The sequence below is a fragment of the Scyliorhinus torazame genome, chromosome 5 (genome assembly GCF_047496885.1).
Source record: "Scyliorhinus torazame isolate Kashiwa2021f chromosome 5, sScyTor2.1, whole genome shotgun sequence".
Taxonomy (NCBI): domain Eukaryota; kingdom Metazoa; phylum Chordata; class Chondrichthyes; order Carcharhiniformes; family Scyliorhinidae; genus Scyliorhinus; species Scyliorhinus torazame.
In genome coordinates, this window is record NC_092711.1 from 240,888,032 (window position 1) to 240,901,198 (window position 13,167).

Consider the following 13,167-nt stretch of genomic DNA (forward strand, 5'->3'; position numbering starts at 1 on the left):
GAGTGTTAAAGTAGCAATTGTTTTCAATTTGTCTGGAATTTGTCGGGACTTCTTTCTACCTTCCAGACAGGGGTCTCTCTTCTGAAGAGCTTCCTGACAGGGGTTTCTTTTCTCGGGGGTGTCTTGGGGTATCTTTATTTATGGGGTTTATCATAGAATTTACAGTGCAGAAGGAGGCCATTCGGCCCATCGAGTCTGCACCGGCTCTTGGAAAGAGCACCCTACCCAAGGTCAACACCTCCACCCTATCCCCATAACCCAGTAACCCCACCCAACACTAAGGGCAATTCTGAACAATAAGGGCAATTTTATCATGGCCAATCCACCTAACCTGCACATCTTTGGACTGTGGGAGGAAACCAGAGCACCCGGAGGAAACCCACGCACACACGGGGAGGATGTGCAGACTCCGCACAGACAGTGACCCAAGCCGGAATCGAACCTGGGACCGACCCTGGAGCTGTGAAGCAATTGTGCTATCCACAAGGCTACCATGCTGCCCCAGAGGGGTCTCTTTATTTAGGAGGCTTTAGGGGCTTGTGGGGGGGGGGGGGGGGGGGGAGGTCAGGCCACCCCCATGCGGGGGGGGGGACCCAGAATATCTGGGGCTGGGGGCTGAATTGCGCTGCAGGGGAGGGGGCTGATTTGCGCTGTGGAGTGGGTGGCCAGCCGCAGGACCTCGCTATCAGGCCGCCTTATCAAAATGGCAGCCCAATAGTGGGATTCCCTCGGGAATCCTTTGCAATTCTCGGCATGCATAAATGTGCATGGCGAAGGATTGGGAATTGCTTCCTGATTTACGCTGCAGGCTGGAGTGCAAATCCGATGCAATACAGCTCCGGGGGGAGAGCACAGTCTCCCAAATGGAGAATGTTATGTCAAGATTATGCAAAGGGTCACACTTTCAATGACTTCACGAAGTGTCGCAAGTTTCCTCCACAATGTTCTTGCTGATTGTGTACAATCTTGTCCATAAATAAAGAGCAAGGCCTGAAACAGGTCCATAGAGCTGCATTTCATGGATTTAAGGTTGGTCAGAACCTGACTCGCTCTGTGCCAGACCACCATGCAGCCATAGCATGCTACGGGCAGGCTAAAGAGGTGAGCAGGAGTATCTCCGCTCCTCACTCGAAAGGAAGTCCAGCTCTCAGGAGCTGCTGACCAATCCAATTGGCTGGTAGCTCCATGACTCACAGTAGCACCAGAACTGAGTAGTGGACACTGCCAGGGCTGCAGGCAAAAGGACCCAAGAAGCTAAGCCCTTTAGGAAAGGGAAGGATCTGATACCCAGGGATAGATGAGAGGAGGGTTGGGGGGGGCAGGTTCTGATGGACAGGCAACACCGAAGGAAATGGGGACTGGCATCTTGGGTGGGTAAAACAGTGAAGTGTGGGAATTCTGTCTATGATGTGTGCCTGGCACCCTCCAAATAAGTTACCTGTCATTCCTTCCCACCTTTGCTCATGTAGACCTTTAAAAACGACCGGCTAACTCCGGTCTGATTGCCAATAACATGCATTTTTGGTTTTTTTGTTACAGTAAAAATCTTAAAATGTGAACTCCTGTCCTTAGCAATTTCTGTTGATCATTTGGGAAATTCATCTAATTTAATTGGTCTCTAAGGTGATTGTAACAACTGATAACATATTTTTGAGAGAAAACCTTCCGAGATTAATGTAACTGCAAATCTATTTGATGTTATTTTTGTTCCTGATGATATATTACCTTTGTCCATTCATTATTTTGTGCATCGTAGGATTCTACAGTATTTAGGTAAGTCTGTCCATCGTATCCTCCTACAGCATACAGCTTGTCCCCAAGGAGGCACACTCCTACAGCATCTCTTGGAACACTTAAAGGTGCCACAGTTGTCCAGGTGTCTGTTTTGGGATCGTACCTACAGATTTAAATATAGCAAGGTTAGTTTACAAACCTGGCTGATCGATATTATAGACATCATAGAATCCCTACAGTGCAGAGAGAGGCTTTGACCCATCGTGTCCCCTGTAACCCCACCTAACCTGCACATCTCTGGACACTAAGGGACAATCTAAGGGGCAATCCACCTAACCTGCACATCTTTGGACTGTGGGAGGAAAAAGGAGCACCTGGAGGAAACCCACGCACACACGGGCAGAATGTCCAAACTCCACACAGACCGCCATCCATGGCCGGAATTAAACCCAAATTTCTTGCGCTGTGAGGCAGCGGTACTAACCACTGTGCCACCATGCTGCCCCTCATAACATATACAACATATCTATGAAAGATGTAGCATTTTCAGACGACATTGTACAAGTTTATGATTGTAAGAGTAGTGGCTTACGAATTATGCAATTTTCTCAAAGGTTTCTCATTTTAAAACCTTTGAAGGTTCATTATTGTCAAATATGCATGTGCAGGCATGAGATACAATATAATACATAGTCGCATAAGACTAAGCAGTGGAAATAATCTGATTATGCCTGTGAGAACTAATTTCCACTTCCAATTAATTAAATGGAGATCTGGAGAAGTGCCATGAAAAGACAATTAGGATCCTAGGTTTTAAATACGGGACTTTAAATACAAATCTTGGGGTGATGATGACACTGCAGAAGATACTAGTCAGGCTAAAGTTGGAGTACATGGGTAAAGTTTACAGAGTGATTATCCCTACATCAGAGAATTGAGAATGGCATGAGCCAGATATGCTAACCTAACCTGCTGATTCTCAGATTCATGCTCCAACCAAGCAAGATTCTGCAGTCGGAACAGAGCATTGCAAAGCATACCCTGTTGTCTGCAGTTTTAGCTGCTCCATCACAAAAAGAATATTGGAGCCAGGATAAGCTGCAGCATATATCTACCACAAAAAAGATGTAGTTATAATGAGAAATGGAAAACCCGGGCTGTGTTCACTGATTGCTAGAAGTGTTCAGAAATATAAAAGATTTTTCATAAAGCAAGGAGAGTCAGGAAATGAGTTTGAAAGAATTTTTTTACACAAGGCAATACATATTCTTTCACACTATTTGAGCATAAACTGGACAAACATTTAAATAAAAATATTAAGAGTAAAGGAAAAGAGCTAGGAACCGGTGTTATGAGTAGATAGCTACAATGGGGAGCTAACACAGACATGGACACAGAGTCGGATGACCACTATCCCCTGCTGATATTCTTGAGGTTCTATGAAATGTCAGGGTATTGTTCTGAGAAGATGCGCAAAACTATCAAACAATATTTGACAGTCATAGAAGAGAAGCAAACTGAACTACTTTATTTTTCTCGATTTCTGTGTGAAAACAAAGGTGTTTTAATTTTTAACATCAGCTGGGGTGTGTTTCCCCAAACCCTCTGTCTGTGAAAGCAATTTTAAAGTAACTTGCAGCAATATACACAAACACACACACACACCACCACCACCCAAGAAGGAGGAAGGAAAGAAAAAGTTTTACAACAAAAAATAACTTCAAAAAAGAACCAAGGATATGGATATTAATTCATGTGAATGCCGGAGGCCAGTGAGAGTTAATTCACATAAGAATGAGTGAGAATGTTTAGACAAGTTCAGACAGCTGAGAGCAAGAATTGCAGAATTCCTTTAAAGTTGGTGACGATGCACCAAGATGAGATTGCTTCACAGAGACTTAGTCACTACACAGTCAGGAATCTTCCAGAGAACAGGACTTTGAGGTGGTTTAGACTTGAGGCAGGCTTTGTTGTCAGCTTGGAGTCAGGCTTTCGTGTTGTTAACTGCAGGATGTTAACTGCAGACTGCATTGGGAGTGCAGGGATGTAATATTAAAACTGCCCATAGACAAAGGAGTTCAGGACATGTGTGTTATCCATTAATGAGTCAGATTCAGCTTACCAATCAGTTGCAATGCCTCTGGTCAAAATCGATTGTTCACCTTAGGAGATAGATGGTGGCTATTCACACCACCAGAGATATAACAAGTTTTGATGGCTCTCTCTTTGTTGTAAGTCCAGCCTGGGGAGACAGATTGTCTTCTGCTCCATTGTTTTATTAATTGTATTGGGTCCACACAGGTGTGGGATTGCACAAGGATGAGGGCTGAGCTTTGTCCTATATTTACTGTTGGAAGTTTCCAGAACTGTAGCCCAATTCCAAATCATGTGACCTGTCCAGCAAAGTCCCTACTTTTAAATGAGTAGAAAGTAAAATTTGACTTAAACAATGTATGATCTCTTTTATGCCTTTTTAACATTATACATTTTAGGTATATTCTATTTATGCCATGAGCATCTGATTTCTCAATTCCTGAGATTGTTCAATGGAACCAAGGAACCATTCCCTGAGTATGACAATGCCTACTGTAATGTGATGGGTTAATAGAACAGGTATGCTAACGAGTGATGTAGACTATAATGTATTCGCAGTTATGTACTACAGACTGCATAGCGGACAAGCAGCACTCAAGGGTGATGTGCCTACAAAGTAACCAACTGTATATATTGTCATAGTGTAAATGATTTTGAATAACTACCTGGGTCAGGCTACAGATCCTCTTCATAAGATACACGGCCTATCGCATCCATCAAAGGCCTACAGGCAAGGAAGGGAGTTAGTTGAAGGGACCAAGAAACTTGAGCATTCTTACCGTTCAACACAGTCTGACAGCCTGGAGCAGTGGTTCGAAGCAGGGGCATCATGTCCTCCCACTGCATAAAGAAAACCATTGCAGGTGGCAACTCCTACCCCTCCTCTTCTCTTGGACATGGGTGCACACATGCTCCATTTATTAGTGTGAGGATCGAAACACTCCATTGATCGTAGGCAGGAGCTGCCATCTCGCCCGCCTACTGCATACAGCCTGCAAGACATAATGTTCATATTTTGGAATTCGCAATAGAAACAAAATAAAGTAAGACCCTCGAGAATGTGGTTAGACCCCGATATTATCCAGTGGAATCAAAGAAGATTAGGATCAAGTTGCAGAAATTTTGGGGGAAAAGGATAGAATTTGTTTTCCTGTGTTTTGTGTTTTTGAAATATATATTCATTCCTATAAGTATGGTCATAGCTCTGATTTTCAGTCTGTGCCGAGTTAGTCAATCCCAGCTGAAAACACATGTCAGCAATTCGGGAGTGGATAGGAAAACATTTGAGAAGGGAGGGGATGAGGCAGTAGGTCAATGCAAGTCAGAGAGAATTTGATTCATGTTGAAAAGTTAGAGGCAAATTCAGTGTCAGTCCATATCACTTCAGGCGAGCAGACCCCCTGCCACTTTCAGTAATTGTTTCTCAAAAGGACAGTGGGAAAGATTTTCTAAATGAGGTTTACAAACTGTTTCATTAAATGGATAGGGCTTTTGCAAGAGATGTCATGATTTTGTGGGGATTCATTAGTTTTCAGAATGGCTTAAATCAATAAACTTTTACTGCCTCTCACAATGCTACAGGGAGGAAGGTTCTAATTAGCAGTAATTAAATTCCAATTGATGTTTCTACATTGTTAACTGCTGTTAGTTCTGTTCTTTCCCCAAAGAACAATGGACAAGATTAAAGGCCAGTCTATGTGGAATATTGATACATTCTTAAAGTTGTTTGCTTAATTTAAAGTGATTGGTCCTGATTGAATTTGAGATAGAATGGCTGTCAATGATGGATTGACAAATGATGTAAATAATCATCAATTCTCTTCTGGATTACCCAGCCTGTATTTCTTATGGTTATAGCCAAGAAATGCGGAAGCCTTGGACATAACCTGTTGCTTAACACAAAGAATAAGCAAGTCAGTTCAAACTGCTACTATGCAATGATTATGCAAGTGCTATTTTCCACTTACAGGAAGCTACCATCAGTTCAGAAAGGCGTTCTGCCTACCATACAATTATGCATTGTGTTTTAGTTTCAACACTAGTCCAGTGCCATATCTTTCACTTGTACATCCCAATGATTGGATGATCAAATAAAATTATGGGCGCGATCTACTGGCCATGTCATGTCCCAATGGGAGTACAATGTGGCTGGTAGATCTCGGGTGAAGCCTCCCGTGGGCTTGCCGACAGCTACAACGCCTCGTGGGATCTACCCAAGTCCCATGAGGTGTCAGAGTCAGGAACCCGCCCAAAATAGGTGGGTCCAGGTTGCACTCGCGTAAGTAGACCTTAAACCTATTTAAGGCCTACTTACCTGGTATCTACCGGCCTCCCAGGATCTATCCACCTCCCCAGGGAGACCACTGCTGGGCAGCGTTCAGAACTGGTCAACACAAATATGGACCAGGCAGAATGGCACTTGGGGTGTCTCCTAGGACATCGGAGGCCTTGAGTGACCAGGGATAGTGTAGGATGACCGCCTTGCCCTCACCCTGGAACGGGGGCACCTTGGCACTGCCAAGGGTCAGGGCCCAAGGGGGGCCATGCCCATGAAAGGAAGGGTGGAGTATAAAGGATGAAGGGGGTGCAAGGCAGGTAGGAAGGTACCTCAGAGAGTTTGGGGGGTTGATGGATGGCAATTCTGGAAAGGGAGGGCCTGTAAGGCGGTGTGGGTGGGGCCTGAAGGGGAATGCCCCAGTGACCCCTTAGTGGGGTATGGGGTAATTCCCATGTGTGTGGGGGGTGGCATTGCCCATGGTTGGGGGGTTTGGGGGACCCACAAGCTCACTTAGAGATAAGGGTACACTTACAAAATGGTGGCCCGACCTCTTGAGTTCAGCACCCAGTGTTGAAAAAAATTCTCAGTGTGGGCTAAATCAGTGAAAAACTCAAAAAAGTGGCTAAGCGTCATTAGGTAGCAGTGGGTAACTCGCCACAAATGACACGTAGAAAGATTTATGTTAAATTGCGCCCAATGTGTTCCTTGGTCTGTTTGTAATCGGCAGATCGGACTCAACCAGCCAGCGTTTGCAAATCCTAAACCAAAACATCTACTATCAGATATGATTCCGTGATTGGGCAACACTTGCTGCACAATCCTGAGTGTGCTAATAGCTACACAAAGAAACCAAAGTGAGGTAATCAGTCAAACTCGTAATGTGGCTCATCTATACATAATGGAAGTGGCACACATTCATACAGAAGGACCCCATTCTCTGCATATAAAAGGAATATGTTCAAGTGTTGCTCCTTTTTTAATTACCCGGGTACTTAAGAAACCGACAGTTCTCCATTGCTTTCTCCATGGCATGCCTCAGCCAATTAGAGACAGTTTGTCAACCAATCAACACTTAAGGTGACACCATATTACATTTTTAGCCTAATTTATGAATCTCAAGGCTGCTCTTTTTTTTGCCCACCAATTTTCTCCAAATATCTCTCCCTTCCTACATCCGCTAATTCATTTTTTTCCTTTGGTACCATTGGTGTTGATCATACTTTAATACCTTGGGTATCGTTCAAGCATTAGGGTTGACAGTGAATGGCACCATGGGGGATTCACAAACAAACCTAATTCCGTTAGCACATTTCCAATTGAGGCGGATGGGTTCGGTAACATCGTGATTATGTTACTGGTTCCTATTAATCCATAGCCATGAGACCTGCCAAGCCATTGTGGGAACTTACATCCAGGTCATTCAATAATTCTATAATTAAAAAGCTAGCATTAGTTAGAGTGAAAGTGAAACTACCAGGTTGTTGTGAACATCCATTTGGTCACTAACGTCCTTTAGGGAAGGAAACCTGTCCTTATCTGTTCAGGCCTGTATCTCAGGGCAGAACCCCAGAGTGTGGTTGACTGTTAACAGTTCTCAGAAAGGGACTAGCAAGTCACTCAGTTGTCACCATGACCTTCTCAGGATGATTAGGGGTGGGCAATAAATGTTGCCCGATCCGCAACACCTGTGTCCCATCAATGAATATATTTCTGGTTCGTTAAAAAATTGGATTTGCAGGCCAAGAACTTGCAGTTTTCCTTTTTGGAACCTTTGGGCGGGGTGGGGGGAGGGGGGGGGTGCATTTGACACTTGAGCTGGGATCAGTTCATGAAGGACAGATCAGGGACTGAACCCAAGACCTTTCTTCCTCATTTGTCTGGTTCAGCTGCTCACTGAATAAGCTGAGATGCCTGAGACAGATGCTATTTGAATGCAGAACCCACAATGAATTCCTAACGTATATCCAAAAAGATATTCCGTGTGCCAAATGTTAAAATATTTGAAAAGATGAATACTGTATTGATGGAGGAGAGCTGTGCGAACCTGTGCGGGAAACTAAAAATATACTCGACCAATAAACAAATAAAGCCTCAGGCCAGTAGAGCAATTTAGTATTTTACCCTCTCCAGTGCCTGAAGGGAAAAATAACATTTCATTGAAACGTGAGTCAGAGTTGTTCAGAACTGGCTCTGTGCCTGTTTTTGAACTGGAACATCCAATTACTGGGCAGAACATAAGTACATAAGAACATAAGAACTAGGAACAGGAGTAGGCCATCTGGCCCCTCGAGCCTGCTCCGCCACTCAATGAGATCATGGCTGATCTTTGTGGACTCAGCTCCACTCTCCGGCCCGTACACCATATCCCCGAATCCCTTTATTCTTTAGAAAGGTATCTATCTTTTTCTTAAAAACGTTTAATGAAGGAGCCTCAACTGCTTCACTGGGCAAGGAATTCCAGAGATTCACAACCCTTTGGGTGAAGAAGTTCCTCCTACACTCCGTCCTAAATCTACTTCCCCTTATTTTGAGGCTATGCCCCCTAGTTCTGCTTTCCCCGACCAGTGGAAACAACCTGCCCGCATCTATCCTATCTATTCCCTTCATAATTTTATATGTTTCAATAAGATCCCCCCGCATCCTTCTAAACTCCAATGAGTACAGTCCCAGTCTACTCTGGCTCCCTCCCCTGCTATGCCTCTCTTTTTGTTGGAGTTGTGGAACATTCTTTGTTGCAGCTTTATTGTGGTCTCCTCCCTGACCTCTTCCTTTGTTACACTGATGATTGTGTTGTAATCCAAACATCCCTGCAGCTCTCTACATCAAATCCTCATCCCACTCTTGCAGTGGCCCTTACCTCTGTGGTCTCCTCACTCCACAATGATGCTCAATCTGTTCTTCAATATCTGTAGCTCATTCTTTCCCATTCTATCCTGCTAGACATTGATTTTTTTCCCTCTCTTGTCCTATTTTCTCCCATCTGTGGCGATATGCCTGTGCACAGTTTTGTATATAGTTGTCTAATGTCTATAATTATCGATGTGACCTCCAACCAGCGATATAAATCTACCATGTGACTCGAGATATCGGGCAGTTGATAGTCAGTCGTACAAGTGGATAGTCACACTAGAAGTAGCTCCAGGAGAATTCACTAAATTCATTTATTTTGTTACCTTTTGTATCACAGGTCATTAGTAATCCTTCCTCGTGTTCAACTTGTTAATAAAACTATCTTACTCATCAAAGAACTAGATGTTCATAAAATTATAGAATTTACAGTGCAAAAGGAGGCCATTTGTCCCATCGAGCCTGCACCGGCCCTTGGAAAGAGCACCCTAACAAGCCCATGCCTCTATCCTATTCCCCCATCACCCCACTTAACCTTTTTGGGCACTAAGAGCAATTTAGCATGGCCAATCCAGCTAACCAGCACATCTTTGGACTGTGGAGGAAATCGGAGCACCCGGCGGAAACCCACGCAGACAGGGGGAGAACGTACAGACGCCACACAGACAGTGACCCAAGCCAGGAGTTGAACCTGGGACACTGGAGCTGTGAAGCAACTGTGCTAACCACTGTGCTACCGTGCTGCCCAACTACACTTTCTGTCCTGTTCCGTGTTGATCTTTACCACAGCTTTCATAACACTTTCATTTCTTTCCTCTCTCGTTTTAAAGCTACTATTATTATTATTCCAATCAGAGAGATTCCTAAAACAGATCCTGGACTGGATTCTCAATCCCGCCGCGCCGCATTTATGTTTCACCCCACCGGCAGGATGCTCCGTTACGCCGGCTGGTCAATGGGGTTTCCCATTGTGGGCAGCCCCACGCTGTCAGGAAACCCCCAGGCTGCCGGCAAGATGGAGCATCGCGATGGCGGAGAATCCAGCCCCCTATCTCTGTATGTGTTACAGCTGCTCACCAGGGATTTCTAACATGCCTTTAAATAGTTATTCATCATGTCAAATGTTAAAACATTTTGAGTGGATGAATGTTGCACTCATTAGGAAGAGCTTTGTGTATCAGTGGCCCTGAGGGGAAAATTGAAAATAATGCTGACAATACCCAAAGACAAACTCAGGTCATCAGCACAAATTTGCCAGCTTGTCTTTCCCATATTTTTTACTGGCTTAGTTAACAACTTCCACAGGCATCTATTTTGATTAATTTTTTCTGCCTCCTAAGATGATCTTTCTATGCCATTTCCAGTTTTGGGGGAAAAAACTTGACATCTACTTCCCGTCCCTCACCATTTTGAGTTGTTCAATTCTATACTGGGGCCTGTTTAACTTTTGCGCCCAAGAAAGGATCTGGATACACAACATTAATGTAGCTCGACAGCTGCTGACTGACTTGCTGTTTACTTCTTTGTTTCAGATTACCAATGCTTTTTCAATTTGTTCTTAACTTGGTAGGTGGGGACCACGTTTCAGTTTTCTGTTGCAAAAAAAGGCCCAGATTTCAAGGTTTCAATAATGACAAAACTGTTAGTGTTCATAGTCATTACTCTGTGAAACTGATAGCAACTTCTGGCATCTGCACAAGCGTAGTTAAATGTGAAAATCCCGCAGTTGCTTTGTGACTTCCTGTTCCTCCATACATTGTGTTGTAATCTTCAGTAATCAATGAGCTGATGAGATCATGCCCTTTCACATTGCAATATTGCTATTACACCCACTGAAAAAGTGACACTCTACGAAGTAACTGGATTATTTTACTAGTGTAAAAGTCATGACTACTGCAGAACAAACACTCTGACTCTGGAAAGCTGATTATATATTTATCTAATGTCAAATGTTTCCTCCATAATAAAACTGCCACAGGGTAAAAATATTTAGTCTGTTTATGATATTGCATCTTTTAATTTCTCTGCCCCAATCTTTCTTTTGTTCTCTGCATAATGTATAGAAAATGAAGGATAATGGATGCATTTTTACTTCCTGGTTTGCTTTCTGAGAGAATTCCTCCATGTGTTAATACTGCCTCATGACATCCTGTTGCATATTGTTTTCCACTTAAATGTCCAAATTATACACAGGGTCCGTGGATTCTTCATTTGAAGATAAGACTAAATTCAGATAGTATTCGCTAGCAGGGTATAGCACATGTAATCTCGACCACTTCTAGCATTAGTAATTGGGGACTCGATAGTCAGGGGCACAGATAGGAGATTTTGTGGGAGCGTGAGAGACTCACGTTTGGTATGTTGCCTCCCAGGTGCAAGGGTACGTGATGTCTCGGATCGTGTTTTCCGGGTCCTTAGGGGGAGGGGGAGCAGCCCCAAGTCATGGTCCACATTGGCACTAACGACATAGGTAGGAAAGGGGACAAGGATGTCAGGCAGGCTTTCAGGGAGCTAGGATGGAAGCTCAGAACTAGAACAAACAGAGTTGTTATCTCTGGGTTGTTGCCCGTGCCACGTGATAGTGAGATGAGGAATAAGGAGAGAGAGCATTTAAACATGTGGCTACAGGGATGGTGCAGGCGGGAGGGATTCAGATTTCTGGATAACTGGGGCTCTTTCTGGGGAAGGTGGGACCTCTACAGACAGGATGGTCTACATCTGAACCTGAGGGGCACAAATATCCTGGGGGGGAGATTTGTTAGTGCTCTTTGGAGGGGTTTAAACTATTGCAGCAGGGGCATGGGAACCTGGATTGTAGTTTTAGGGTAAGGGAGAATGAGAGTATAGAGGTCAGGAGCACAGATTTGACATCGCAGGAGGGGGCCAGTGTTCAGGTAGGTGGTTTGAAGTGTGTCTACTTCAATGCCAGGAGTATACGAAACAAGGTAGGGGAACTGGCAGCATGGGTTGGTACCTGGGACTTCGATGTAGTGGCCATTTCGGAGACATGGATAGAGCAGGGACAGGAATGGATGTTGCAGGTTCCGGGGTTTAGGTGTTTTAGTAAGCTCAGAGAAGGAGGCAAAAGAGGGGGAGGTGTGGCGCTGCTAGTCAAGAGCAGTATTACGGTGGCGGAGAGGATGCTAGATGGGGACTCTTCTTCCGAGGTAGTATGGGCTGAAGTTAGAAACAGGAAAGGAGAGGTCACCCTGTTGGGAGTTTTTTATAGGCCTCCTAATAGTTCTAGGGATGTAGAGGAAAGGATGGCGAAGATGATTCTGGATAAGAGCGAAAGTAACAGGGTAGTTATTATGGGAGACTTTAACTTTCCAAATATTGACTGGAAAAGATATAGTTCGAGTACAATAGAAGGGTCGTTTTTTGTACAGTGTGTGCAGGAGGGTTTCCTGAAACAATATGTTGACAGGCCAACAAGAGGCGAGGCCACGTTGGATTTGGTTTTGGGTAATGTACCAGGCTAGGTGTTGGATTTGGAGGTAGGAGAGCACTTTGGGGACAGTGACCACAATTCGGTGACGTTTACGTTACTGATGGAAAGGGATAAGTATACACCGCAGGGCAAGAGTTATAGCTGGGGGAAGGGCAATTATGATGCCATTAGACGTGACTTGGGGGGGATAAGGTGGAGAAGTAGGCTGCAAGTGTTGGGCACACTGGATAAGTGGGGCTTGTTCAAGGATCAGCTCCTGCGTGTTCTTGATAAGTATGTACCCGTCAGGCAGGGAGGAAGGCATCGAGCGAGGGAACCGTGGTTTACCAAGGAAGTGGAATCTCTTGTTAAGAGGAAGAAGGAGGCCTATGTGAAGATGAGGTGTGAAGTTTCAGTTGGGGCGATGGATAGTTACAAGGTAGCGAGGAAGGATCTAAAGAGAGAGCTAAGACGAGCAAGGAGGGGACATGAGAAGTATTTGGCAGGAAGGATCAAGGAAAACCCAAAAGCTTTCTATAGGTATGTCAGGAATAAGCGAATGACTAGGGAAAGAGTAGGACCAGTCAAGGACAGGGATGGGAAATTGTGTGTGGAGTCTGAAGAGATAGGCGAGATACTAAATGAATATTTTTCGTCAGTATTCACTCAGGAAAAAGATAATGTTGTGGAGGAGAATGCTGAGCCCCAGGCTAATAGAATAGATGGCATTGAGGTACGTAGGGAAGAGGTGTTGGCAATTCTGGACAGGCTGAAAATAGATAAG

The 13,167-nt window shown here is 44.3% G+C and overlaps 1 protein-coding gene across 2 annotated transcripts in view; it reads right to left on the bottom strand.

Moving 5' to 3' along the window:
* LOC140420984 (kelch-like protein 4) overlaps positions 1 to 13,167 on the bottom strand; it is a 564,196-nt gene that overhangs the window by 14,488 nt on the left and 536,541 nt on the right. For both annotated transcript variants that reach the window (XM_072505214.1, XM_072505212.1), the window contains exons 9-10: positions 4,608 to 4,820; positions 1,726 to 1,897 (exon numbers count right to left, since the gene is read on the bottom strand). In XM_072505214.1, coding sequence (XP_072361315.1) covers positions 1,726 to 1,897; positions 4,608 to 4,820 — 385 coding nt within the window. The remainder of the gene's footprint in view (positions 1 to 1,725; positions 1,898 to 4,607; positions 4,821 to 13,167) is intronic.